Source organism: Sus scrofa, chromosome 7 (genome assembly GCF_000003025.6).
Source record: "Sus scrofa isolate TJ Tabasco breed Duroc chromosome 7, Sscrofa11.1, whole genome shotgun sequence".
Lineage (NCBI taxonomy): Eukaryota > Metazoa > Chordata > Mammalia > Artiodactyla > Suidae > Sus > Sus scrofa.
Genome location: NC_010449.5, coordinates 45,562,600 through 45,589,528, shown reverse-complemented (window position 1 = coordinate 45,589,528; position 26,929 = coordinate 45,562,600). Strand labels below are relative to the sequence as shown.

Sequence of the window (26,929 nt, the reverse complement as noted above, 5' to 3'; positions counted from 1 at the left end):
GGGAGAATAGAGCAAATGTATTCACTAGGAAAAGCTAGGTGACTGCCAAAGACGGCACAGAAATTTTATTAAATATGATTTAACCAAAAATGAGCAGTACCCTCATTGTTACACATTGTGATGGAAGCACAATGCTAGGGACATAGCATACTCAGGGAATACATAGTTTTGTCCCTGCAGTAACACAGGGAGTGTGCAGGAAGATCTAAATGTTGTCACTTTTCAAATGAAGATATGAAACTCAGAAGAGGTAATTGATTTCTCAAGGTCACACAGCTGCTCAGTGGAACCTGTAGGACTCATACTGTACCTGCTTCACCATGAAGGCCTGTGTCTAAAGACATATTGATAAATTGTCTGAAAATGGTATTGGAAGTCACCAACAAATGTGAGAAAAGAGCCCATCTGAAATCCCTTTATTATTCAAGCTTTCCCAACCGACAAAGATTCATTTCCATTTCAGGAAAACATTTTGTACATGGCATATACTAAACTCTGAAACTTTGACTCTTCCTTGTTCCTTTGTCTTATGCTTCATGGCTACACAATATCCTTGCTGCCTCTGTATTGTACATGTAAAAGCCAAAAGATTAACTCCATTAGCATTCTTTATTTTTTTGCAGAAGTCTTTTTTCTCTGTCTTGACTTGCTAGTTCTGCTTTAATCTCCCTAGTGGGAATTGTTGGTTGCATGCAGTGGATTTTCTGTTCTCCCTGGAGTCAGTAGGTGAGCCGTGCAGCCCTGCCAGCGTACTTGATATCATCTCTATGTTGTTACAGAATTATAGTAGAGGATGCTGTGGATTGGCGACCCCAGGACAAGATTGTCCTTAGCTCCTCTTCTTATGAGCCTCATGAAGCCGAGGTCCTCACGGTGAAAGAAGTCAGGGGCCACCATGTTAGGATCCATGAGCGGCTCAGACACCGTCACATTGGTAAGGCTTTGGCTTGTTACTTAAGGGAAGTGAATGAGCCAAGAAAAACGTGTTCAGCAATCTGCCTGGGGACCTTGGATCCAATCAGCATTCAGAGGGGACGGATAGTACTCAACCGCTGCCCTAGGCTCATCCTAGAAGGCTTTATCTCCATCCCTTCATTAATTTTATTGCCTAATTTTTTTTAAGAAAATACTTTGATGTGAGGGAATTTTTAAACTTTTTATTTATAATGGCAAGTCTAGAAGCAAGCAGAAGGGTTAAGAATCTTGTTCAAGGTCAGCGGGCATTCTCATGGCTAAGCCAGAATAAACCTCATGGGAGATGGGTTTCCAGTTCATTTCCTGGCCCACTGAATCATACAGTCACTTCGAATGTGGTAGTTATTGTAAATAATGACTCCTTTTCCCATACTTAAGACCGTGTCCTTCCTGACGGGAGCTTCATTTTATGTATTGGTAACTACTACTGCCCTACCCCAATAAAAATGAATAAATAAAGGCCAAATGCCTTCCCCTTAAAAAGGTACTGAAGATTTTAACACATTATCTACACCTAAAATATATTGCATAACAATAGTAAATAACCATATTTCCTGGATCATTCTAATAAATACATTTAACCCAGGAAATATGGCTAATAAGTCATAAAACATGGAGATAGAGGGGTTAGGGGTTATTTTTTTGGTCTCTGATATGGGAGGGAAATACATGCTTTCAACAGGACTCTACAGCTGTTTCTAAATCGTAGCTTCAAGGATGATGTTGTTTTTAAAGATTGGAAGGAGGGAGAGAAATCGTCAGCAATTCTTGCCAGTGAGGTGCAATTTGCAATGTAAATTCGTGGGGGATGGGCAGTGGAACAAACCAGCAAGTCTGGGGAAGCTCCTTGCAGAGTGATGAGCTCCAGGCCCGCCAGGAGAGGGCGCTGCCGCCACTGCTTTGGTCCTGTCGCTGCCTCAGTGGATCTGGGGCTCCTCGCTCTCACGAAAGGGGTCCAGGAACAAGGCACAACTGGATGAGGGCATCTCGGTCTGATGAATTGAAGGAAGGAGGTTGGGGACTTCACTAATTGGGCCGATCTTCCCGAACATCTCTGTCCCCATACTCACAGTGAGTGAGGAGAAATGAATTTTGCTCCGACACAATCTGATCCCAAAGAGAGACAGGTTGAATGGGCTTTTCATTTCTCAGCTGACATTTGTGGAGAACGCCGGAGGAAAAGCAGACCTTAATGTTGGAAGGACTTCCACCGGGAAAGGAGTGTTTTTATTTGCCAGGTTTGTTGGCTCCCCAGCTGGCGATCTCCGAAATAGGTTTTTAAAAATTTTTCCTTCCCCAACTCCCATTGCCCCAGGAAGCGTCCACATCATGGAAGATGGTCGAAAAGTTCGTTTGGCTGCAGAGGTTGGACTTTTGACCCGAAATATACAAATCCAGGGGGATACAGCATGCGGGGGTAGTCTTCTTGTGGGATCCTTCAGGAAGTCCAATGGGGAAGAATTTTCAGGTAAATGAAATTTTAAGTTACTAAACATTACTGTTTGGAGCTTATGCATCTGGGACACTTAGAAATTCCAACTGTGGGAATTTTCATTTGTAAAACAAAATGTTTGAAATTGAACCTTTGTGCTCTGAGAAGCTACAAATTCTCAGTCTTAATCTGCGTTAATTATCAGTGTGGTGTTAAAATAATATACTACCTATTAGCACCTAGGCACATTTTTACCTCCTACCCCCCAAAAAACCCTCATCTTCAGCAGATGTGAAATTTTCTCTGCTTTGAAATTATAGATGATTTAATGACCATTTGAATTTTATCTCTTTCCTGAATTTCTACTGCTCTTTCCCAGTGGCATGCTCTATCTGATGGCAGGCTTTATCTCACGCTATAAATTAATAGTGTAAATTTCAGTAAGAATGATATCTATTTTCTAGGTTTGAGGATCAGTTTGATTTCTCTTGTTTCCTTCAAGCTTTAGCTCATCTAGAATGCTGCAGAATTATTTGATGAATACCTTATTTCTTAAACTTGGGTGCCTTAAATGTGATTCTAAAGTTATTTCCTAGTCAACTAAAAGCTCCATCTTAGAAAGTCACTGAGTACGTAAATAGAGTAAAGACTGTGAGAAGGCCTGGAGAAGGATCTAACCACTTTCCAAACATTGAGCATGGAAAGCTTTTTGTGGGCACATCTGTTTTACCAAGATGGTAAAGGACAGTGTTTGAATGTTTGAATCTTAAAGCAAAAGTTCAGGATTTCTGGTCCACAGAGCAAGCTCTATTCCCATCAGTTCTCAGTAGGAGTAATTTTGCTCTCCCCTCCCCACCAAAGTGAGGCAGAATACTAACTTAGGTGGTCAGTGTAGGAGCATGGGCTTCTATGCCTTCTTTGATATGGCTATTGATTAACCTTTGTGGCTTAAGGGCTCTGGGGAGTAACATCCCCACAGGCCTTGTTTACTACAGGGAGTGTACCTACACCCAGATGGACATTAATCTCTAACCCCCTGTGACTCAGTCTACGGGAAGAAAAGGGCAAAGAAACCATGAGACTTATGGGACATTTCCACCCCTAAGACCCCTATTGGACAAGGACTGATATAGGTAACTGGGCAAGGCCAATGGGAGAAAACCACATCTTTCTGCAACACTTTGGTACCTCCCATCCCTATAGGACAATAGAGAGGGGGACTCTTCTTCCCCCTCCCAGCTGTCCTGGGAGCTGTTTGCTTTCATATAATAAAGACTTGGCTTGCTTGCTGCCGGTGTGTTCTTGAAGTTCATTCTTCGGCTCTGTGAACAAGAACCTGGATTCCAGTAACATCTTTCCATCATCAAAAGGACACTTGACAATATCTGGAGACATTTTTTTTTGCCACAACTTTGGCAGAGCTTCTGGCATCTAGTGAGTGGATGGCCAACATCCTACCATGCACAGGATGGCCTCCCACAAGCAAGGATGATCTGGTCCAAAACGTCTGTAGTGTTGACATGGAGGAACCTTGTTCTGGAAGGCTGAGTCCTGGTCGTATACAAAGGAAACTACCTGCAGTTTATGAAGATGGAGAATTAGGGAGGGAGGGAAAAACAGGGCCCCTTTTCATGGAAACTGCAGGCCAGGCTGGAGCCTGGTCACAGGAGCAAGAGAGAAGGCTGATTCTTACAGCTGAACCCCAAAGCCAAGACACAAACCCCCAGCAAGGCTGACTTGGTCCTGAGCCTCTGGCTTGCTGATCAGGGACAGAGAATCTGTATTAGATGCTTCTTATGCACCAGGATATATGCTGGTTTTGAAACTGATGGTGTTAATGACTTGAACCCAGCCAGAACCCGTGTGCTTGGACTTGAACCCAGCCTAAACTCAGACTGGGACTTGAACACACAGTTTTTAAATTAAAATCACTCACCCGGTGTCTGGACTTATGGGAGGTTCAGGTTCTTTGTGCCTCAGTGTAGAAGGAAGGACAAAGTGGTAGGCAAGAAATAGATTTATTAAGATAAGATGTTTGTGAGAGATGTGATCAGGCAGGCATGGAGGCTCTGCCCCAAGATTAGGTGGGCTACAGTTTTATAATCCAAGGGGGCGTGGGAAAAGACTGCCTCTTCCTCTTTCCTGGAATAGTAACTCCTCTTTATCATCGGTAAGAGAGTATTTGACCCTATAAGGTCAAACTAAGACTACATGGTGCTTATTCAAATCAACAGAACAATGATTGTTAAACTCCTGCCCTTGGTCTGAACTTGAATGCAGGTATCACCCCACCTCCCACCCAATGACCAGAGGCATATCTCGCTCTTGTAGTAGTCAAGCAAACCTGCCTTGTTCTGATGGCTTTCTTGAGCAATTATTAACTTACAGTGATCTCCCAAAGTTCCCCAGGTTTCCCTTTCTGTCTATGGTCTCTTATTGGGACTTCTGCAACTACCTGTGTTAACTATGCTACTCCATCCCTATCGGTTTATCTCATTTAATCCCAGTGTCCCTGTGAGAGTCAATTTATCCTCATTTTCATAGATGAGGAAACAGAGTCTATAATGAGATTGCCTGTTTATTTATAAGACTTTCTTATGAGCTTTTGAACTTCTCGAGGGTAAGATTGGGGCTTTCAGCCCTGTCTTCTAGTATGGCAACTTCTGTGTTTCAGGTGCTCAAAAAACATGAATAAATTAAAAGGAAATGTAAGAAAAGTCACCCAGCGAGCAAGGGATGGAGATAACATCATTCAAATTCAAGTCTGATTCTGAAGCCCTTATTAAACTTTTAATTTTCTAATCACTTTAGGTTTATAAAAAAAAGTTGCAAAGAGTATATGGAGAGTATTGCGTACCTTTCATCCAGCTTCTTCTATGGTGAATATCTGATACAACTCTGGTACATTCGTCCAAACTGGTCAATGAACATTTATGTGTTACTATTAATTGAACACGAGACGTTATTCAGATTCCACATGCTTTTCCACTGGTGTCCTTTTTCTGTTCCAGAATCCAGTCCAGGTTCCCACTGTATTAAGAACCCTTGCATTTTTCTGGAATATACTCCAGAGCCTGGCTGAGATAAGATCAGCAGGTGTAGGTCCAGGGTGCCTCCTACAGGGTTGAATGGTTACAGGTCAGAAAAGCAGGTCAGGATTTACAGTTCTTGCTTTTAAATCAGAGCTCTCTGCCATTCTCCTCCTTCTGACCAGTACTATCCAGCAAGCTGTACTCAGAATTGTGATAAACAAAAGGGAAAATAAGAAAACAGTTGTGAACAAAGTCATTGCTTAATTCTCCCTTTAAATACTCAAGACATTTTGGAATTCCCATTTGGCTCAGTAGGTTAAGGATCTGGCTTTGTCACTACAGTGGCTTGTGTTGCTGCTGTGGTGCAGGTTCAATCCTGGGCCAGGGAGCTTCCACGTGCCACAGGCATGGCCAAATAAATAAGTAAACACTCAAGACATCTTAAGCATTTACTACTGATTGTTTTTCAATTTTTGGTTAATACACACACGAGTAAAAAAATGCTTAAAATGTTTTATATAGTTAGCCATTATTTTTATTCATGCAGCATCTTTGTGGGATGGCTGTGGTCTTTTTACATGGAGTCACTGGAGGAGACATGACTTTGAAATGAGTGACCAGGAAGCCACATTCTTTCCTTCTTACCCAGTCCCTTGTGCCAGCCCTGCAGATGGGGCACAGAATCTTTAAGTTAGCTCTGCCCATCCCCAAGGCTCTCTCTTTCCTTTTGCTTGCAGGTGTCCTTCAACTTCTCAACGTGGAAATTCAGAACTTTGGGTCACCACTGTATTCGTCCATCGAACTCACTAATGTGTCGGCAGGATCCTGGATAATATCATCTACTCTGCACCAGAGCTGCGGTGGGGGAATTCATGCAGCTGCCAGTCATGGGATCATTTTAAATGACAACGTGGTGTTTGGTACAGCTGGCCATGGTATCCATTTGGAGGGGCAGAACTATTCTCTGTCTAAGAATCTTGTGGTTCTGATGACACAGTCAGCCTGGTCACCTGTTTGGGTAGCAGGAATCAAAGTGAATCAGGCAAAGGACATCCATCTCCATGGCAACGCTGTGGGAGGATCCGAGAGACTTGGCTTTCACATCCGGGGGCACAGGTGCTCCTCTTCTGAAGTTCTTTGGTCTGACAATGTGGCTCACTCAAGTCTCCATGGCGTCCATCTCTATAAGGAGAGTGGACCTAACAACTGCACTAGTATCTCCGGCTTCTTGGCTTTCAAGAACTTCGACTATGGTGCCATGCTCCAGGGGGAGAACAGCATGCAAATAGAAAACATCACACTGGTAGACAATGCTGTTGGCCTTTTGGCAGTAGTTTATGTGTCTTCTGCTCCGCAGTGTTATATCAGAAACAGAGAGATTGTGCTGAGAAATTCAGTCATTGTGGCCACCAGCTCGTCTTTTGACTGCATCCAGGACAGAGTTAAGCCTCGCTCTGCCAACTGGACATCAGCTGATCGAGCTCCTTCCAGTCCCAGAGGGGGTCGAGTTGGTATATTGTGGCCTGTGTTCACCTCAGAACCAAATCGGTGGCCCCAGGAGCCATGGCACAAAGTGAGGAATGGCCATTTAATTTCAGGCATCATGAAACTTCAAGGTATGAATCTTGGGTTTCCAAGCAATGTAGTGTCATACATCTATGCATAGAATTATTAAAATCATTTTGAAATTAGATTAGCAGAAGGGTATAATGTAGTCTAGAGCCTGCTGTCTAGTTGAGCACCTGTTGGGCATTGACAACACAATGGTGGTTTATAGCAACAGTGAGCAATTCCCCTAAAGAGTCACTGCTTTATACACATGGAATTGCTTTCATAAGCAAATATTTAATTTGACTATATAACTCTTCTCTTAGGGAGGTGTTATTTTTCCTCTTGTACGAGGAGGAAATTGACATGCAGAAGTTGTGCCTCACTGAGGTTGTTAAGTAGTTGATGGGGCAGCCAGGATTAAATGTAGTTATGCTGCACGCTATGCAGAGAATCTTCTATCAGCTCTCTATTGTACTATTGTATTCACTCCCCATTGGATTTTAATCAAGCTTTTGATGAAAAGTATTGCTCTTAAGACTTCGTTGTGTTGGAACACTCTTCTGTTTTGCATACAATGTCCATGTCTTCAAGAATTAAAGATATTTGAAGTCAAGATTTATGTAACTTCCTAAAACTACTGCACACAGCTTAAATTTACTCCTGAGCATATGTTAGTATAAGAATATGTAGTTGTATAGTCTGTATTTGTGGTCAGTAGTTTACAAGATATGATGTCGTGATACTTCCGATATTTTTTGTAGGTGTGACCTTTTCAAGTTTTGTGAAGAGTTGCTACAGCAATGATCTAGACGTCTGCATTGTGTCCAGTTCGGAGAACACTGGAATCGTGCCTCCAATAACAGCAGAGAGAACCAGGATGCTGAAGATCAAAGACAAAAACAAGTTCTACTTTCCTCCTTTACAAACCAGGTACCACTTTTGATATTTATAATAAGCCATATTTATGAAATATCTGGTAATTCTCCAAGTACCCAAACATTTTTTTTAAAGGGTTAAAATCATCAATGGGAATAGAAGTCCTTCTAGAAAGATATGGTAGATTGATTGGCTCCAACTTTTTACCTTCCTATATTCATGTGATATATAAGTTTTGAAATCTCTCTCCCTAAAGAGGAAGAAGTTGTTTCTCTCCCCCCCTATGAATCTGGGATCCACCCCATGATGTCCTCTGACCGACAGAAGGGGCAGATGTGATGGGTTTGCAAGTTTACTGATGTTATGTGATTGGTTTGTCTTTATTAGAGATACTTCTTTGGGATGTTTTTAAAATCAGTGGAAAAAGTTGACCCTAATTCTTGACTCTCCCATGAGTATGGTGTCACTAGTCTTCAGAAGGAGGCTTGGGGGCCCTTATGCAGGGTGGGTAGAAGGAAACCATGTCTGTTGTCAAGTATCCCTGAAATGACCGACATGCCTTGGACAGATATTTGTGCTCAGACTAGGTATAACTACTATTGTTGAACATAGGATCTGAGAGTTTTATTCAAGAACCTAAAAACTAGAAAAGGATATTTTTTACCCCATAACAGGGAGTGGGAAAGTCAGAAGCAGGGAGAATGGGTTACTTTTTCTTTCCTATAACACTGGGGAAAACTTCTTTAGCTGGAAGAAAAGAATCAGGAAAAATCACCCTAATTAGGAAGTTTATATGTTTGTCCCCAAACCAGTCTCCTTTTAATGCCCATTCCTGAACCTCTTTTGGAACCTAAAAATAATATTAGGTATAAAATATGTGTTATTTTGTCATTTTTTTTCTACTGTCCAATGTTTCTTTCTTTCTTTCTTTCTTTCTTTCTTTCTTTCTTTCTTTCTTTCTTTCTTTCTTTCTTTCTTTTCTTTTCTTTTCTTTTCTTTTCTTTTCTTTTCTTTTTTTTTTTTTTTTGTGTGTGTGTGTTTGTGTGTGTCTTGCATTTTCTGGGGCTGCTCCTGTGGCATATGGATGTTCCCAGGCTAGGGGTCTAATCGGAGCTGTAGCTGCTGGCCTACGCCAGAGACACAGCAACACGGGATCTGAGCAGCATCTGTGACCTATACCACAGGTCATGGCAACGCCGGATCCCCAATCCACTTAGCAAGGTCAGGGATCAAACCCACAACCTCATGGTTCCTAGTTGGATTCGTTAACCACTGAGCCACGATGGGAACTCCTGTCCAATTTTTCTTATGTTCACGTCTGGCTTACGGACAAAATGGTTGTAAAGCTAAATGATACTAGCAACAGATTCTTTGTACTGCTATATATTCATATTTACATTTCCTAAGATTACTATTCATAGTTAATATTATTTCTATTTAATTCATATTTAATATTATCACTAATGGCACCTAAAAGCATTGAACCAGGGGAAATCAAATAAATACATTCTCTTTAACCCAATGTTACTTGTTCATATACCCTAAATTCTGATCGTATAGGAACCATGTCTCCTTTATTATCATTGTATTCCCTGACCAACAAGCAGCAGGTTTTCAACAGATATTTGTCCAATGAGAACATCTTTTTTTGCCTTGTTTGTATATAGCAGAAATATAGTCACCATTTATAATGATAATCTTACAATACGGCAAAGCCCCAAAGTTCTCTAAAGCAATGATTACATGATGCTGAGTAGATATTGGATTTGCAACATTTTATCTTGCTTCTTAGAAAATTAGAGATCTATGTACAGATTATATATCTAGATAGCCAAAATATTTGGTTAATAAGAATGTCTTTTTTTCTTGACTGTATAACTGGGAAATAACATTTTCTATAGAGTTTTACTTAATATCTATGTCACATATTATTGATAACAAAATTCTGTTGAATTTATTTCTCATGAGGTTGCCGCTATCCCTATATGTTTTCTTTTTGCTACTTAGCCTGGAAATGAGAGAGCTGCTTTCTATCTATCTCCACAGGAAAGACTTAAGACTGGTCTGCTCTGAATCAGATTGTGAAAGCCCTAGAAAATATCTCTTTAAGGATCTGGATGGGAGAGCCCTGGGCCTGCCTCCACCGGTGTCTGTATTTCTTAAAACTGAAGGGGAATGGACTGGATCCTTCTTCAACACAGGTCAGCTCTATCTGAACTCAACGCCTCCAGGGGAGGGAGCGGTTATGTGGTGGAGATGGTTTGGCCATGTTTTCTGATAGGAACTAGGCTCTGGAATTGGAGTCTATGCCTGTGGACTGCTCTGCTTACCTCTATCAGGGCTGTCGATGCTTGAGAGGTGTTGCAACTGTTTAGCTCTCCATGAGGTGTCCATGGTTAATGTCAAGGTACAGATTTCCTACACCCACCTGTGCACAGGTGAAGAGAACAGTCCTCTCACTAGCTTGGTCACCTGGGCCTGAGGCAGCACTCTCTGTGTTCAGCATTTCACAGCATCTGCCATGAAGCTGGCTTCTCTGGCTTCTGAGTCTTTCTTTTCCCTCCATCAGAGCTAAATGCTCTCACTCTGGAAAGAGTAGTGGAAGAGATGGCGTGCCTTCTTTTTTGCCTTCCTTTTCTCCATCTTCTCATTGTCCCTGAGGGACTGCGATTAAAAATCCCTTCTTATTCTTAATTTTACAAATGAAGCCCATTAGGCCATCAGTTTTTATAGCTGGATCCCTGGGGCGATCACTGTCTTTCTGCTTCTACAAATGACGTGACTCTTGAGTTTACACTTTTGTTCAGGTGGAAATGCTGAAGTAAATCCAAAGAACTTTCCCAGCTTTCTTCCTACTTAATTCTTTTCAGACTTTTCTAGTGTCCTTTTCCCTTTCGAAGTTCTGAATATTCCAGGACTGTGTCCTCAGATCTCTTTTTCTAGCCTGCTCCCAGGTCCAAAGTTGACATACCATTTAATGCTAATGACCTCCAGACTCCACCCTGAACTTTGGTCTGTTATATCCAACTGACTCCATTGAGAGGTATAATTGGCGTCTCAGACTCAAATGCCCCAACAGGGAGTCTTGATTTCTGCCCCCATCCACAACTTGTTTCTTACGCAGTTGACCCTACCTCAGTAATCACTACCACCCTTCATGATGTTATTTAAATAAAAAATGTAGCAGTGATGGTTTATTCTTTTTCCCTCACCCAAACTCTCCCACTTCTAATTATCACCATCTCTCTCTTGACAAGAAAATAGCCTCCTAGCTGATCTTCTTTCTCTCAGTTCTGTACCCTATAGTCTGTTTTCCTATAGCTCTAGTGATCTTTTTACTATAGATCTAGTGATCAATAGCTCTAGTGATCTTTCCAACTTTCCATTGGCTGCCTTTTCCCCCAGAATGAATCCTTACTATGAGCCTCTAAGTCTTGCAGTATCTGGTTCCTGCCTACCTCTCTCACTTCATCTTCTGTGATAATTCTTTTTACTTACTCATCATGGTCTTATTTTTCCTTAATGTGATAAGCTGATTCTTGCCTCAAGGCCTTTGCATTGAAGGCAAAGAATCCTGTTCTTTGCCTGAGATATCCCATTCTCACTTTGTTGCAGAGCTGGCTTCTTCTGTTCAAATGGTATAGTTCCGCAGGGAAGCCATCCCTGATCACCCTACTTAAAATAATTATTCCTCTGTTAGCCTCTAGCCCTACTAGGCCTACTTCATTTTTTTTTTTCAGCGTTCTAGGACTTGAAATTATACTATAAATGTACTAGTTTGTTTGTTGATTTACTGATTGCCCTTTGAGAATGCAAACTTGGTAAGGGTGAGGATTTTGTTCTGCTCACTATTGTATATTTGGGGAGATGCTCAACAAATATTTGTTGACAGACTGAACAAATGAATGAATTACTGATAACCAAGGGAATATCAATTCTGTTTGCCCCAAACCATTTAAGAACATTCACAAGAAATTGAACACTTCACGTCATTGGTTTAACAATTTACTTCTACTATGGAATCCTGTAACCAAGACATTTCTATGAATCATTTTATTTGTTAGCACTTTCCTTCCATTTGAACTATTACTACTTTATAGCATTTGGCATTTAGAAGTGTTTCCTGCAAAAGTCTTTTAATTACCATACAATTTCATGCTTCAACACTTTTTCATATTTTTCTTAGAATTTTTCATAGGGTAAAAGCTTATCTTTGCAACAGAGTGACAAGCTGTGGATTAAAGTATAGGTTTTCAAAAGTCAGTGCTGAATTCATGAAACATGCTGAGTAAATAATAATTTTGACATATTAGTTATATCTGTTGAATGTAACCAGCAAATGTATTTTTGCTCCAAAAAAAAAAATGAAATTCAGGGAATCATACTTACTGAGAAAATAAGGGCAGAGTTGTAAAAGGGAAAATAAGTAGATAGGCAGCTACTCTCATGTACTGCTAGATCTACTCAAATAGTTTTTTGTGGTCTTAATTCTGTTAAAGAATCATCTCACTATGACAGGTGTTTATGCTATCGAGAAAACATCCTCAGGAATTTCCATTGTGGCTCAGTGGTAACAAACTTGACTAGTATCCATGAGGATACAGCTTTGATCTCTGGCCTCCCTCAGTGGGTTAAGGATCTGGAGTTGCTGTGAGCTGTGGGGTTGGTTACGGATGTGGCTTGGATCCCACATTGCTGTGGCTGTAGCTAAGAAAGGAAGGAAGGAAGGAAGAAAGAAGGAAAGAAGGAAAGAAAGAAAGAAGGAAGGAAGGAAAGGAAGGAACGAAGAAAGAAAAAGAAAAAGAAAGAAAGAAAGAAAGAAAGAAAGAAAGAAAGAAAGAAAGAAAGAAAAGGAAAGGAAAGGAAAGGAAAGGAAAGGAAAGGAAAGGAAAGGAAAGGAAAGGAAAGGAAAGGAAAGGAAAGGAAAGGAAAGGAAAGGAAGGAAGAAAGAAAGAAAGAAAGAGAAAGGAAGGAAGGAAGGAAGGAAGAAAGAAAAAGAAAGAAAGAAAGAAAGAAAGAAAGAAAGAAAGAAAGAAAAGGAAAGGAAAGGAAAGGAAAGGAAAGGAAAGGAAAGGAAAGGAAAGGAAAGGAAAGGAAAGGAAAGGAAGGAAGAAAGAAAGAAAGAAAGAGAAAGAAAGGAAGGAAGGAAGGAAGAAAGAAAGAAAGAAAGAAAGAAAGAAAAAAGAAAGTCAGACATCCTTGTACTTTAAAATAAGTTCATGAATCCTTGGGAAGCTTTTCTAAATTGGGGAGGTTTGGTGAGTGTCGTATTTCAGTGGAAACAGTAACAAGGGGCATGTGTCTCAGAGTATTTAATAAAAATTACAATTCAAAAAAGAATAGTTCCTGTCGTGGCTCAGCAGAAACAAATCTGACTAGCATCCATGAGGATGCAGGTTCGATCCCTGGCCTCACTCAGTGGGTTAAGGATCCGGTGTTGCTGTGGCTGTGGCATAGGAGCCGGCAGCTACGGCTCCGATTCGACCCATAGCCTGGGAATCTCCATATGCTGCGAGTGCAGCCCTAAAAGGACCAAAAAATAAAAATAAAAGAATAAAGACTGAAAAATAGTGTCTTAGTTTGGGTTGCCCCATACAGATCCTGATTCACGGGAAGAGAGAAGGGGGCAGAAAGACAGGGGAAGGCATGAAGCTAGGGCAGGGTATGCTATCCAGCTGGTTACTTCTGTGGACAATTCCACTCCTGTCTGATGGGGAGCTCCAGGAGACCACCCACAGTGGTTCCAGGTAAGCCATGAAGAAGTTAAAGCATTTAAAATTCAGATCCTGGAGTTCCCATCGTGGCGCAGCGGAAACAAATCCGACAAGGAACCATGAGGTTTCGGGTTTGATCCCTGGCCTCGCTCAGTGGGTTAAGGATCCCGCATTGCCTGTGAACTGTGGTGCAGGTTGCATACGCGGCTCGGATCCCATGTTGCTGTGGCTGTGGTGTAGGCCAGTGGCTACAGCTCTGATTCGACCCCTAGCCTGGGAACCTCCATATGCCGCAGGAGCGGCCCAAGAAATGGCAAAAAGACAAAAAAATAAAAAAATTCAGATGCTACTTTTCATTGGCTGACGGATCCCCCTGGGAACACTAAGTCTTCGCTCTCTGGCTTTCCCTGAACAGGCCAATCCTGCTCTTTCCAGGGGCCAGAAAAAACTTGCTCAGAAAGGAAATATAGTCACTATTTATAATGATAATCTTACAATACGGCAAAGCAGTAGCTGTTTCTGGCATGTGAAGAAGAATGCCAGGAACTTATGGGGGTAGCATTGAAAATGTCTCTTATGGGAGTTCCTGTTGTGGCTCAGCCGGTTAAGGACCCAAATAGTATCCATAAGGATGCATGTTCAATCACTGGCCTGGTTTAAGGATCCAGCATTGCCGACAGTTGCAGCGTAGGCCGCAGATTCGGCTTGGATCCTGAGTTGCCATGGCTGTGGTGTAGGCCTGCAGCTATAGCTCCAATGAAACCCCTGGCCTGGGAACTAACATATGCTGCAAGTGTGTCCATAAAAATCAAAATCAAAGAAGGCTCGCAGTAGAATCTGCTGTTTATTGCACTACAAATACAGCCTCTGTCCTCTCGCGGTGAAGGAGACAGCGCCTAGGAAATGGTGCCTGCCGGGTGCTCACTGGATCTCAGCGTTTTGTTTTTTTTTTCCTTTGACTTCTAAAATAGGAATAGATCCCTCCTTCCCTGATTCGCGTCCCTTTTTATTTTGTAAACCATTCTCTTTTGTGCTGCTTTCCATCCAATTCTGTCCACAATGTGGTGGAGGAGAAAAGCACACGTTTAGTCTTGAGAATAAGTGCCTCTTTTGTATTTTTCTTCTTCAAGACAAGAATCACGATCATCTGTTAAACAGTGGGAACCGTGCAGCAGAGAGAAAAGTGGAGGCAGCTGGAAGCAGCTCTCATATTTATTCCAAATGGTGTCAAGTTTAACACACCCGTTTGGCCTTTCTCAATTTTATTAACAAACAGTTCGGAGTCCATTGCCTTTGAGGTTTATTTTTAATTTGAAAAATTTGGTTTTTTTTTTTTACACCTATAAGTTCACATGCAAAACTCAGACAGATATTCACAGGTCCCAGCGTTTTGCCATAGACTCTGGAATTGGGAGCAAAAATTATCCCTGTGGATCAGCTACGAGGGATACCTTGCCAGTGGGTTTTGCTATCTGTGTAATGCAGGGTGTGTAGCCAGGGGAAACGTGAACCGTTAATTTTGTTTTGTACTTATCTGTAAGTTTGCATTTGCAGCCAACTCTGAAACACGCATGGCAGCAGAGTGCAAGGCGGCTAATCTCAAGCAGGAGATCCTCTCAGAACCATTTGCATTTTATTCTGGAAAGGATTTCTTTTGATGATGGAGGCATCTGATTATCTGAAAGTCCAAAATTATTTAGAAAAACACCATCTGGAAATAAATATCCCATTATGGACTAGATAGATACTGGATTTTTCTGTTCTGGTTTGTGACTGATTTCCTCTCTGTCCCAGTCTACACTTGCATGGCTTTACCTCTCAGCCCAGTTCATCCATGTAGGCTACCAGTATTATTGGGAGAGGACCAAAAAAAGTCAGAGCTCTGGTTTCAGTGGGATTTTACACTGTCTCAGTCTCGATGTAGAAAGTAGAAAGGAGGTGTGGTGGGAACCAGCATTCCTTGAGCTCCTATTGTGTGCTAAGTGCTGAAGTTGGCATTTTCGTTCATTCAGCAAATGTATGATGCCTGTCCGTAGTTTACCAGTGCCTCTCTGAGGATAGGAACTACAGTTGTGAACAAGACAACATTCCTGCTTCCACCAAATTTATGTGACAATGGAGATATAGATATATTAATACCTATTTCTGTATATATTCTGTATATATTAATACCTAGGTCTGTATCTGTATATATATCTATATCTCTGTTTCTATATCTATATCTGTTTCTGTAGCTATATCTGTGTCTATTTCCATATCTGCATCTATATCTGTATGCTCTATATCTGTATCTCTATCTGTATCTGTACAGATACCTATATCTGTATCTCTATATCTGTTTCCATATCTGTATTGGTATCTATATTTGTATCTGTTTCTATATCTGTATCTCAATCTATACCTGTATCTCTATCTGTATCTATACTTATATCTGTTTCTATATCTTTACGTATATCTCTATATATTTATAAATCCAGCTCTGTGGAGTTCCTGTCGTGGCACAGTGGTTAACGAATCCGACTAGGAACCATGAGGTTGTGGGTTCGATCCCTGGCCTTGCTCAGCGGGTTCAGGATCCAGCATTGCAGTGAGCTGTGGTGTGGGTCGCAGACGCGGCTTGGATCCCGCTTTGCTGTGGCTCTGGCGTAGGCCGGCAGCTACAGCTCCTATTAGACCCCTAGCCTGGGAACCTCCATATGCCATGGGAGTGGCTCAAGAAAAAGACAAAAAGACCAAAAGACAAAAAAAAAAAATCTAGACCTATAAACAAATAAATAAACATTTATTGATTTATGAAGAACGTTATGAAGAAAATAAAATAGAGTCTTGGGTTAGAGAGATAGTTTGAGGAGTGTGTGTGTGTGTGTGTGTGTGTGTGTGTGTGATGTGATGTGTGTATATAAGGCAGCTGCTGTGAGAAACAGAGTTACAGTTCCAATGAGGCCTGAGTGAGGAGCAAGGAATCACTGCTCTGAGCAGAGGGAGGAGCTGTCCAGGGAGAGGGACCAGCCAGAACCTGGCCTCTGAGACCAAGCTGGCCTCAGTGTGTCTGACGGGTGGGTGGGAAAGAGAGCCCTTTGAGCGGTGTGCAGATAATGAGAGGGAGCATAGCTGGGCCTAGCCAGGGCCTAGCCCCTTCATGGGCCAGAGTAATTTAATAAGATGGTGTTGAAGGGATTTTATAAAGGTGGTGCTAGGATTTTATTCCCTCTCTGAAAAGATGAGACAAGCTGCAGTGGGGTGACTGGATAAGGAATGGGGTCAAGACTGGGAGCAGGGGGTGCAGTTCAACATTGGGGATGAGGAATTCCCATCGTGGCTCAGTGGAAACAAATCTGACTAGCATCCATGATGATGCAGGTTCGATTCCTGGCCTCTCTCAGTGGGTTAAGGATCTAGCATTGCTGTGAGCTGTTGTATAGGTCGCAGACATAGCTCGGCTCTGGTGTTGCTGTGGCTGTGGTATAGGCAGCAGCTACAGTTCTGATTTGACCCCTAGCCTGGGAACCTCCATATGCCATGAGTGCAGCCCTAAAAAGCAAAAAAAAAAAAAAAAAAAAAAAAAATCGGTGATAAGGGGCCATGAATGCCTTTTGCTGCTGCCCTGTGCTTCCCTCAGACTTGAGCCAGCCCACCCCAAGGTGGTGACAGAAATGTCACGTGTAGAACCATAGCAATTTGACACAGTAGTGTTACATCTATTGGAGCTAATGAACAGAACTTGGGGATTTTATTCCGTATGTCTAATTTGTCTGATAATTTGCATTGTGTTTTAAATGTATTGGTTCTCAATAGACTGGAAATTTTGAAATAAGCAAACGGAAAAAAAATCCTCGTACCCCGTGCTTCTTCTCCTCATTCTCCTTCAATTTCAGAGGTAAATTTGCTTGTAGTTTTTTTTTGTGTGTGTGGCTTTTTTTTTTTTTTTTCTTTTGGTCTTTGTCTGCGACCTACACCACTGCTCACAGTAACACCAGATCCTTAACCCATTGAGCGAGGCCAGGGATCAAACCTGAGTCTTCACGGATACTAGTCAGGTTCTTTAACCACTGAGCCATGACGAGAATTCCTTTGGAGGTACATTTGATGTGCTTTTAGTGGCTCCCAAAACTGCCTTATCATCAGAATCACCTAGGACATTAAACATTCATTTGCATGTGGGGGGATTTTGAGTCAATAGGTATGTGAAGCCAGGCCTTTGTGTTTAATGCATACCCCCCACACACACCCCTTCCCCAAGTGATTCTGCTGTGCTAAGGTTTGAGAATCACTACTATAGTTATACACTCCCTTTCAAGTAAATAGGATTTTAAGAAGGCAATTAATATTTTTAATATAAAAAGAAGCAGTTTCAGTTTCTCATAAAGAATCAAGAATTAGCTCTCCGGGCCAAACACCAGCAGACATAAACATACTTGGATATACACATAATACACATTGGCTATATTTTTGAAAGGGAAAAGAACATTAACTAAAAATGATATAGGACTATTTACCATCTAAATTAAATCTTTGCATAATAAGATTATATTAAACCCTTTTTAAAAATATAGATTATTTTTCCTAGTAGTGAAGTACGTTAAATGACCTCAGCACATCGCTTTCACAATATATCACTGGGTAAAAATGGGTTCAATGCTAAGTTTATTTTTTAAACTCTATGTTGAATCATTATATTAAAAATCTAAACTCGCGATAAGCACTTCCCACACTTTCCTTGACATCATTCCCAGCAAAGTCCTGTGGTCTGGCCAGGACTTCTGATCAAATCCACCTTCAGGGCAGGTGAACATTTCCCATTCTTTATCAGGAAAGGGTAAGAGACATTTTTCAAATTGTGTTACTTCTTGGACACTTCTTGAGAAAGAAAGTTATAAACCATCGTGGAGATCTTAAAAATGACTAGCCTCAAATCAAAAATAAAAGATGAGGTTGATAAAAAAGAAAATAAAGCTGGCATTTGACTGTCAGCCCAGAGAGTGATGAAGTGTTTTCTAACTGAATGATGGGGAAACTCAAGTTTTAATGTGGAGACATGTGCCTCGCTGCTTAACAGAGAGCAGCCAGCATGTTCTCTTTGTTACTAGATCTTGACCTGTGTCTTTTCTTTAAGTTTTCCAGGCTTCTCTTTTTTCCCATTTGTCCTGGGAATGACAGCAAGATGGTATTATAAAATAGGAGAAGGAGAGGGAGGGAGAAAATGAGAGGACAGAATGGAGAGAGGAAACGGTTGTTAGAAAATTTGTCTGCCAATATCTGCGCTGGCAGAGGTCTTTTTCTTCTAGCTAGAGGGGGAAATACCATTCTCTTTTCCCAAGCAATTATAGGCCCCAAAGATTGAAGCTTGGTATATAGCTCTTTAATCTCAGCAGATATTTATGGTTAAACATTAGACTTTTAGGATTCCAGATGTCAGGGCATTAAAATATAAAGGCACAGTGGAGTCTCAGAAAATATTAGAATCTTTGGGATATACGGCTGCAGGGATTTTTATCCCGAGCAGAGGAGGATAAAGCTTGTGGGGATACTGTGTGAACCCCAAAGAGCAGCTTTCCTCCACCCGAGTCTCTGCCTCTCCCATGACCTGCCTGGTCTCTTGGAGACCAGGCAGAGACAGGCATGACAATATTTGATTGCATTTTGAAAGAGTCCTTACTGTGAGTTGGCATGATTCTCCTGTGTGATTTGTAGAGGATGCTATGATCTGCAGGAACAATTTCCTTTTCCTTCTTCAATCTAGACATCTTCAGTGTCTGGCTCCTCAAATCTTCCACTGACAACGAATACTTAATGTTTTTGACTCTGCTAAGACCTTTGCATGCATTAGTTATCACATTTAATGCCGTTGATGGGACCTACCCTAAGATATGGATCTTCTTGTTTCCTCCGTTTTATCCATGTGGAATCTTTTGTAGATACACAGGCAACCTGCCTAATCAGATAACTCGTTAATTGGCAGTTCAGGACCAAACCCATGTTTTTAACACTATGCTCTACTGTACGCGGTGCCTTCCTTTGGCATTCTCTTGCCTCTTTCTCCACATCCTCCAACATTAGCGGTCATAGATCTATCAATTTTTCTCACACACAAAGCTCTGTCTATGCAGAACAAAGCAAACTGGGACTGTGCGATTATTCCAGCAATTACCCACCCCAACCAGCAATAATGGTTACCATTTCTCTGGCATATTCCATGTGCCACACATTATGCTAAGTGGCTTATAAACATTCCCATTTATCCCTACAACAACCTTAACATGTAGGGATTATGGTCCCTTTCAGCATTGGAAGGAATAAGGGTTTAGAAAAGTTAACTAATTTTTCATGGTTCCGTAGCTAGAATCTGCAGAACTGAGATTTAAATCTCTATTTGTCTGACTCCAAAGTCTGAGCTCATAACTACTTCTAGATAATGATCGTTGTGTGGTCTAAATCATCTGGTGGGGTGCTGTACAAAGATGTGTTAACTAATTCACATCTTTCCCCTTTATAGGGTAGAAAATAGATGTTTACATGTAAAAAAAAATAACTGTCAGTCACTCGAACATTTTAGAAAGACAAGGAGATGGCAACCACAAAAAGCCTCATTTGTTTATTTTTTTGTCCCTTTTTTTAGGGCTGCACCCGAGGCCTATGGACATTCACAGGCTAGGGGTGCAATCGGCCCCACCACAGCCCCAGCAACGCCAGATCAGAGCAGCTTCCATGACCTACACTGCAGCTGATGGCAATACTGGATCCTTAGCCTACTGAGCCAGGCCAAGGATCAAACCTGCATCCTCATGGACACCAGTCAGGTTTGTTACCTCTGAGCCACAATGGGAACTCCCACAAAAAGCCTCATTTAGTTCCTCTCTTCTTTATATAAATGTGTATAGCCATTCCAATGGCCAAGCTAAATGGATTCTGTCACATCCAAGTAAAGCACTTTGCCAGTGTTAACTTTTGGAGGTTATGTGAAGGCAAAAGAGTTGTATGGAGAAGAGGCTTTGGCCATGAGGTCAAGAGTGTATTATGGTAATTCTTCTGGAGCATCATCCCCTTTCCCCTCTTTGAATTAATGTAGGTTTTTTTTTTTTTTTCCCCAAACTATGCAGATGTTTATCATGTACCCAGTGAGAGCAAAGCACTGTATACTGTTGGGATAACCTAGAAAGGACATCAAGAAAGATGAGAAACCTTTCCTGGCCTTGTGCAGGAAGGAAGTGGAGTTTGTCATGAGCCCAGACCATTGCGTAAAAGCTTTGGAAGGCATATAAGAAGGAGGCAAGTAAAGAGTTGTGTTTAGAAGCAGCAGATGCAGGGCTTCCTGTGTGTTGCAGTGTCATGGCTCCCCTGTGGATGTTCCCTGGCTCGCACAGGCTGTTGGGACTCTGTTTCTTCAAATCTCCCGTCACCTGTCACTCAGTGCCATTAGAGCACATCTCATGCTCTAAGGCCATTGCTTTACAAGCCTGCCTTCTCACCAGACTGAGAACCTTGAAGGCAGGCATCTTCGAATTTGTAGTACAATCTTTGGAACATAATGTGTACCTGGTAGACATTTGCTGAATAAAGGAACAAATGAATAAATGGGTGAGTAAGTGAGTGAAAAAGTCGAGAATGAAAGTTGGCCAGGCAAGTGCTTTGCAAAACAAATTTTGTAGATTTACTCAATGTGTAATTTTTTTTAGCATTTTCAAAGAGCTTCCCCAAACAAACAAATGAACAAACAAAAAACAAAGTGTTTCCCATTCACTAATCTCAAGAGATTCTGAAAAATATGGCACTGGCTAGATAAACGTTGAAAACTCTGACTCTTCCCATTTTGGAGGTTCATCATGTGCATTAAAATATTAAATGTTCTGATAAGTCCTGACATGAAAAAATACTGTTTAACTTTGTTTTCCAGTACTTCTCAAACTTTTTTATTACAGAATACATTTTCACACTACACATTAGTGCTCCTTGAAATTAGTGTCCTTCAGAATACATTTTGGGGAATATTATTTCACATTAATCCATTAGTCTGCAGGAATACATGCCAGATGGAAAGAAATGAGATGAGCACATTTTTGATTTGGATGATTTCTTGAAGGTCAGTCAGTTCCACTTCCCATTCAATGAAAAGATGGCCTCTAATGTTAACTTTCCCAGGAAGGTGGGAATTCATTCTCTCATAAGACTACCTAATATATTTTGAATAATTTTGATTGTTAGGATCTTCCTTCTCTGATTTCTACCTAGTTAGTTGGGGTTGTTTGCTGATGTGACAGAGTATAAATCTAATTCTTTCCATATTGCACTTTTTACATATTCAAAGACAGTTAAACAGTGATCTATGGAGTTCCCGTCGAGGCTCAATGGTTAACGAATCTGAGTAGGAACCATGAGGTTGCAGGTTCGATCCCTGGCCTTGCTCAGTGGGTTAAGGATCCAGCATAGCCATGAGCTGTGGTGTAGGTTGTAGACTAGGCTCGGATCCTGAGTTGCTGTGGCTCTGGCATAGGCTGGTGGCTATAGCTCCGATTCAACCCCTGGCCTGGGAACCTCCATTTGCCACAAGAACGGCCCAAGAAATGGCAAAAACAAACAAACAAACAAACAAAAAAAAACAGTGATCTGTAATAACCCAATATACCTCTTTCAAGCATAGATTCTAAATTTTTTCTGTTAGTCAACATATGACAGCTTTTTATTTTCAGGTTTTCACTTTTGATGTTCTTCAGTTTGTCAATGATTTTCCAAAATGTAGAAACCAAAACCGAGCCTTGCCTGAAGTTTTGTCTAATAGAAATAAGAATGCAAGCCACAGGTGTATTTTAAATTTTCTAGTGTTTAGATTTTTAAAAAAGGAAAAAGAATTAGATGAAATTTAATTTAATAATATAGTTTACTTAATCCAATATATTCAAAATATTATCATTTTAAGATGTAATCCATGTAAAAAACATTGAGATATTTGCATTTCTTTTATACACAGTCTTTGAAATTTCATGTGCATTTTTATAGTTATAGCCTATCTCAATTCAGAAACTACATTTCCATCAGAAATATTTGATCTGTAGCTAGATTTCATAAACTTTGCAGTTGAAAAATAGATGAACATATACAAGTTGTTCCAAATATACCTAAACATTTTTCATAACTAAATTATTAGTTGAATGCTTTAATTTATAATTAATTACAATTATATACAATTAAAAATTTAGTTCCTTGGTCACTCTAGTCATGTTTCAAGGGCTAAATACACATAGATAGGTATTTCTTCCTTTGTTCTAGAAGGACAAATACAAAAGAGAATTAATTTTTTAAAACCCATGTGCTAGACTCTGTCTTTGTTAAATTTCGTTTTTCTAAGTCATTTTTATAGGTCCTCAGATGCGTCTTGGGTTTCTAGGATTAGAAACTAACCACAGAATTAGAAGTCATTCTAGAGACCACCTAATTGATTTTGGGCATATAATTCAGTCAGTGAAAGAGAGAGGCTTGTCTAACTGGGATTATGTGCCATTAGCAAAAGCTACTGTTTAAATATCCAGTTCTTCAAACAAAACATCAAGGTTTTTTGAGACTGGGAATTTTACTACCCAGGGTAAATAATCCTTTATTGAGAAGTCTATTTGCATCTCTATGCTTTGTTACCTGAGAAGCAGTAACATCAGTGTTCCACAGGAGGGGTTATTTTTGAATACCTGTAACTAAATGAAATGACTTGCCTTTTTGCCATGATAATACACTAGCCCTCTCCTTTCTCTTTTTCATTTTCTTTCTTTCTTTTTTTCTCTTCCTTCCATCCCCTGACCCAGCCTCTGCCCCTCTGCCCCTGGATTATTTCCAAACTTTATTGAGGAGTAAACTGTGGTCCTATTCCTTAAATTTTAATAATGGAGGAATCCTTTGTGCTACTTTCATTCCTTTGGTACAAGAATTACTGAAAGATTTAGAAGGCAGAAGCTCAAACTTTAGCTTATTTTATGCCTAAATCGGATGTTTCCTATGCATTTGATTACTCTGTGTGTGTGTGGTGTGTGTGCACGTGCATTTTAATGGAAGGAAATATTTGGGCAGTCCCACCAACTAAACAAGTTCATGATTGGGACCTTCTTATTTCAATATTATGGATAGGAAAGACTCTTTGATTTAGTCTTAAGTTTTTTCTTCATGTATTTACACACTCCCTAGGTATAAAATTAATGCTATTTTGTGACAGTTTCCATGTAATTATTAAAATATCCTAGAAATAGATAAGTGGATGAAAAAAAATGTTTTAAAGGTCAGAAATAGGTACAAATACTTTTAGGAATTTAGTTTACAACGAAGATGATATTTTAAATCGTGGGAAAATAGAAATTATTTGATTAATGATGTCGAGGCATTTGACTAATCACTCGGAAAAATTAGGAATTCATACCTTTCTTTTTATAAAAATAAATTTCATGTGGATTCGAAATGACAAAAAAATATATAGTTACCAGGAAACATTGGTGAGATTATATATTCTTAAAGTAAGGGAGATTTTTCTTAGCATGAATCAAAATCTAGGACACATATGTAAATATTTGATAAATTTGACTCTGTAAGAAGTAAAAAGTTCTGCAAAGATTATTAAAATTTAAATTCAAAAAACTAGGAAAAAATTATGACTCATATATATAGAAAGGGGCTCATTTCCTTAATATACCGACAACATTTCTTACTAAAATTTAAGAATCAAAGAGCACATAGCAACTCCAAAAAATATTCAGAGGATTTTAAAATGCATTTCACAGAGAAATAAATACAATGCCAAAAAACATACGAAAAGCCGTATGAAACATACAAAAAGAGAAAGGTGATTTCTCTTGTGATCAGAGCATAGGTGAAGAGGTCTTATATGGTTATGCTGCCTGGGTTGTGTCCACTTACTAAATGGACAACTCCAGGAAAGCTTCTTATTCTCGTTGAGATTCAGCTTCCTCCTTTAAGAAGTAGAGACATTACTGTTATATACCCATAGGATTACTGTAAGGATTGAAAGAGAGAAACTCAACAAAATATCCCCCGCTACCACCAAGACAGCAATGACCATTGCCACCATATTTACCATTCATGTGATTATTGTAGTAATCATATTGGCAGTGATTTAAAAGTACAGTCATCTCAGAGTTGGGGAAAGTGTAAGGAAACAATCCTTCATCTTTGTTCTCAAGTATCAGTTGATGTAGCCTCTTGGCACTTGGCAACTATCTAAAGACCGATACCTCTGACTCAGCAGCTCCACTATTAGAAAATTACCCTGAAGATTTTTGTTGAATGAATAAACAAGACAGCAAAACACGCACAATGACAAAAAAAAAAAAGACTCCTTGCCTTTACCAACTCTGTCATCCTGACCTTCCCTGTTGCAGCTTGGAGGGAAGTTGCCATTTTTAAAAAATCATGTATATGTATTACTTATTATTTTAATAAGAATGATAGTCAAACTCATTTATGTAACAAATGGGAATCCTGAAAAATGAGTTGGTTATTATGTAAAGCATGTCAGGAAAAGGGACACAGAAGAAAAGAAATTTTCCTAGACCTGGAAGCCAATCTCTCTACTACGGAATTACGGACTCCCTGTAGGACCCGATTCCAATTTGCTTAACTCCCTCACAGGAGAAATATTAATAAAAATTGAATATAAGTTGCTGAAAGTAATTGCCGTGGAGAAAGGGGCTTGAAGCTGATCTTTGTATGTGACTGTGGATAATAATCTCTACTCTTTTGGGTGATGTCTTGAACATGGCCCATGTGGAAACCAGCCTACCCTACATCTAGGCCATATTCTCTCTTTCTGCTTGAACCCTTTGGGGCAAAGGAACTGCTCCTAGAGCCATAAAACCCACAATGCATATAAGCTGTTTAGCCCTTTATCTGGTTTGGAATAATGACGAAGTCTGTACTAGTGACCACTGTTTTGTTATCACCATTACTCATGCCTCTGGCATGGAGGGATGACTAGAAATTGGAGCATCCCTGTTACCTGGTGCTTGCACTAATTTTCTGCGGCCACCATAACAAATTACTATAACTTTGGTGACTCAAAATAATACCCACGTATCATCTCACAGTTCTGCAAGTCAGAATCTGTGATCCTTGGCTTGTTTCTCTGTAGAGTCTTTCAAGGCTGAAATGTAGATATTGGAGGGACTGTATTTCTTTCTGGAGTCTTTATGGATGAATCTGCTTCCAATTTCACTCAGGTTTTGGCTGAATTCTGTTCCATATGACTGTGGACAGATGCCCATTGCTTTGCTTTTTGTAGCCTGGGGGAACTCCTGCTCAAATTCCAGGGCTGTCCACACTCCCTGTGACCCACTTCACCTTCAGAAGTCAGCAATGATGGCTTGTGTCCTTCTCATGCTTTGAATTTCTCCTGCCTTCTCTTCTGCCTGCTGTAGCTCTCTGATTCTAGCCAGAGCGAGTTCTTTGGTTTTGAGAAATTTATGGAGGTAGATGGGGCCCACCAAGATAATCTTCCCACTTTAAGATCCATTAACTTAGTCACATCAGCCAAGTCTCTTTGCCATATTTCTATGTTCAAGTTTAGAGCGTGGGTATCTGTGGGAGGTCATTGCTCAACCTGCCGTAGTTCTTTATAAGGCCTTAGTTTTAGCTGTGGAAGATGAAAGAATAAGAAATAAGAAATAGTAAGTTGGAATATTGATACTTTCTCTGAAAGATAACTTTTCTCTCAGGAAAGAAGTAAGATCTGGTTTACCTGATTTCAGAGGTATTCTTGAATTATGGGAGGACTCCATATTCACTCTGCAGGGTGAACATCAGGTTTTGATGGAAAAATTATCAATATAACTGAATTTTTTTTTGCGGTAGTTAGTAACATTATGTTTCTTAACCTGATTTTTACCTCATCTTTGCTACCATTTGAAGCAAAAAATATTTTATAGGGATACCACCCATACCTTTCAATGGAGTGAGTCTTTTAAATTTGGGGGTCTCTGGGTATATGTAAGAGTTATGTTTACATTATATTATGGTCTCTCAATTATGCAATAGCATTTATCTAAAAAAAAGTGCACATCACTTCATTAAAAAATACTTATTGCTGGAGTTCCCGTCGTGACTCAGAAGAAACAAATCTGACTTGCATCCATGAGGACACAGGTTCAATCCCTGGCCTCGCTCAGTGTGTTTAGGATCCAGCATTGCAGTGAGCTGCGGTGTAGGTCACAGATGCAGCTTGGATCTGATGTGGCTCTGGCTGTGGCTGTGGTGTAGGCCAGCAGCTGCAGCTCTGATTCGACCCCTAGCCTGAGAACTTCCATATGCTGTGGGTGCGGCCTTGAAAAGACAAAATTAAAAAAAAAAAATACTTATTGCTAAAA

At 40.3% G+C, this 26,929-nt stretch overlaps 1 protein-coding gene across 10 annotated transcripts in view; it reads left to right on the top strand.

Annotated features, from left to right (window-relative positions):
• Positions 1 to 26,929, top strand: part of PKHD1 (PKHD1, fibrocystin/polyductin) — a 477,788-nt gene that overhangs the window by 335,613 nt on the left and 115,246 nt on the right. For all 10 annotated transcript variants that reach the window (XR_002345756.1, XM_021098821.1, XM_021098820.1 and 7 more), the window contains 5 exons: positions 780 to 934; positions 2,291 to 2,443; positions 6,177 to 7,055; positions 7,752 to 7,920; positions 9,913 to 10,067. Coding sequence is in view for 9 of the 10 variants with exons in the window: in XM_021098821.1 (XP_020954480.1) it covers positions 780 to 934; positions 2,291 to 2,443; positions 6,177 to 7,055; positions 7,752 to 7,920; positions 9,913 to 10,067 (1,511 nt within the window). In the remaining variant the exon portion in view is untranslated. The remainder of the gene's footprint in view (positions 1 to 779; positions 935 to 2,290; positions 2,444 to 6,176; positions 7,056 to 7,751; positions 7,921 to 9,912; positions 10,068 to 26,929) is intronic.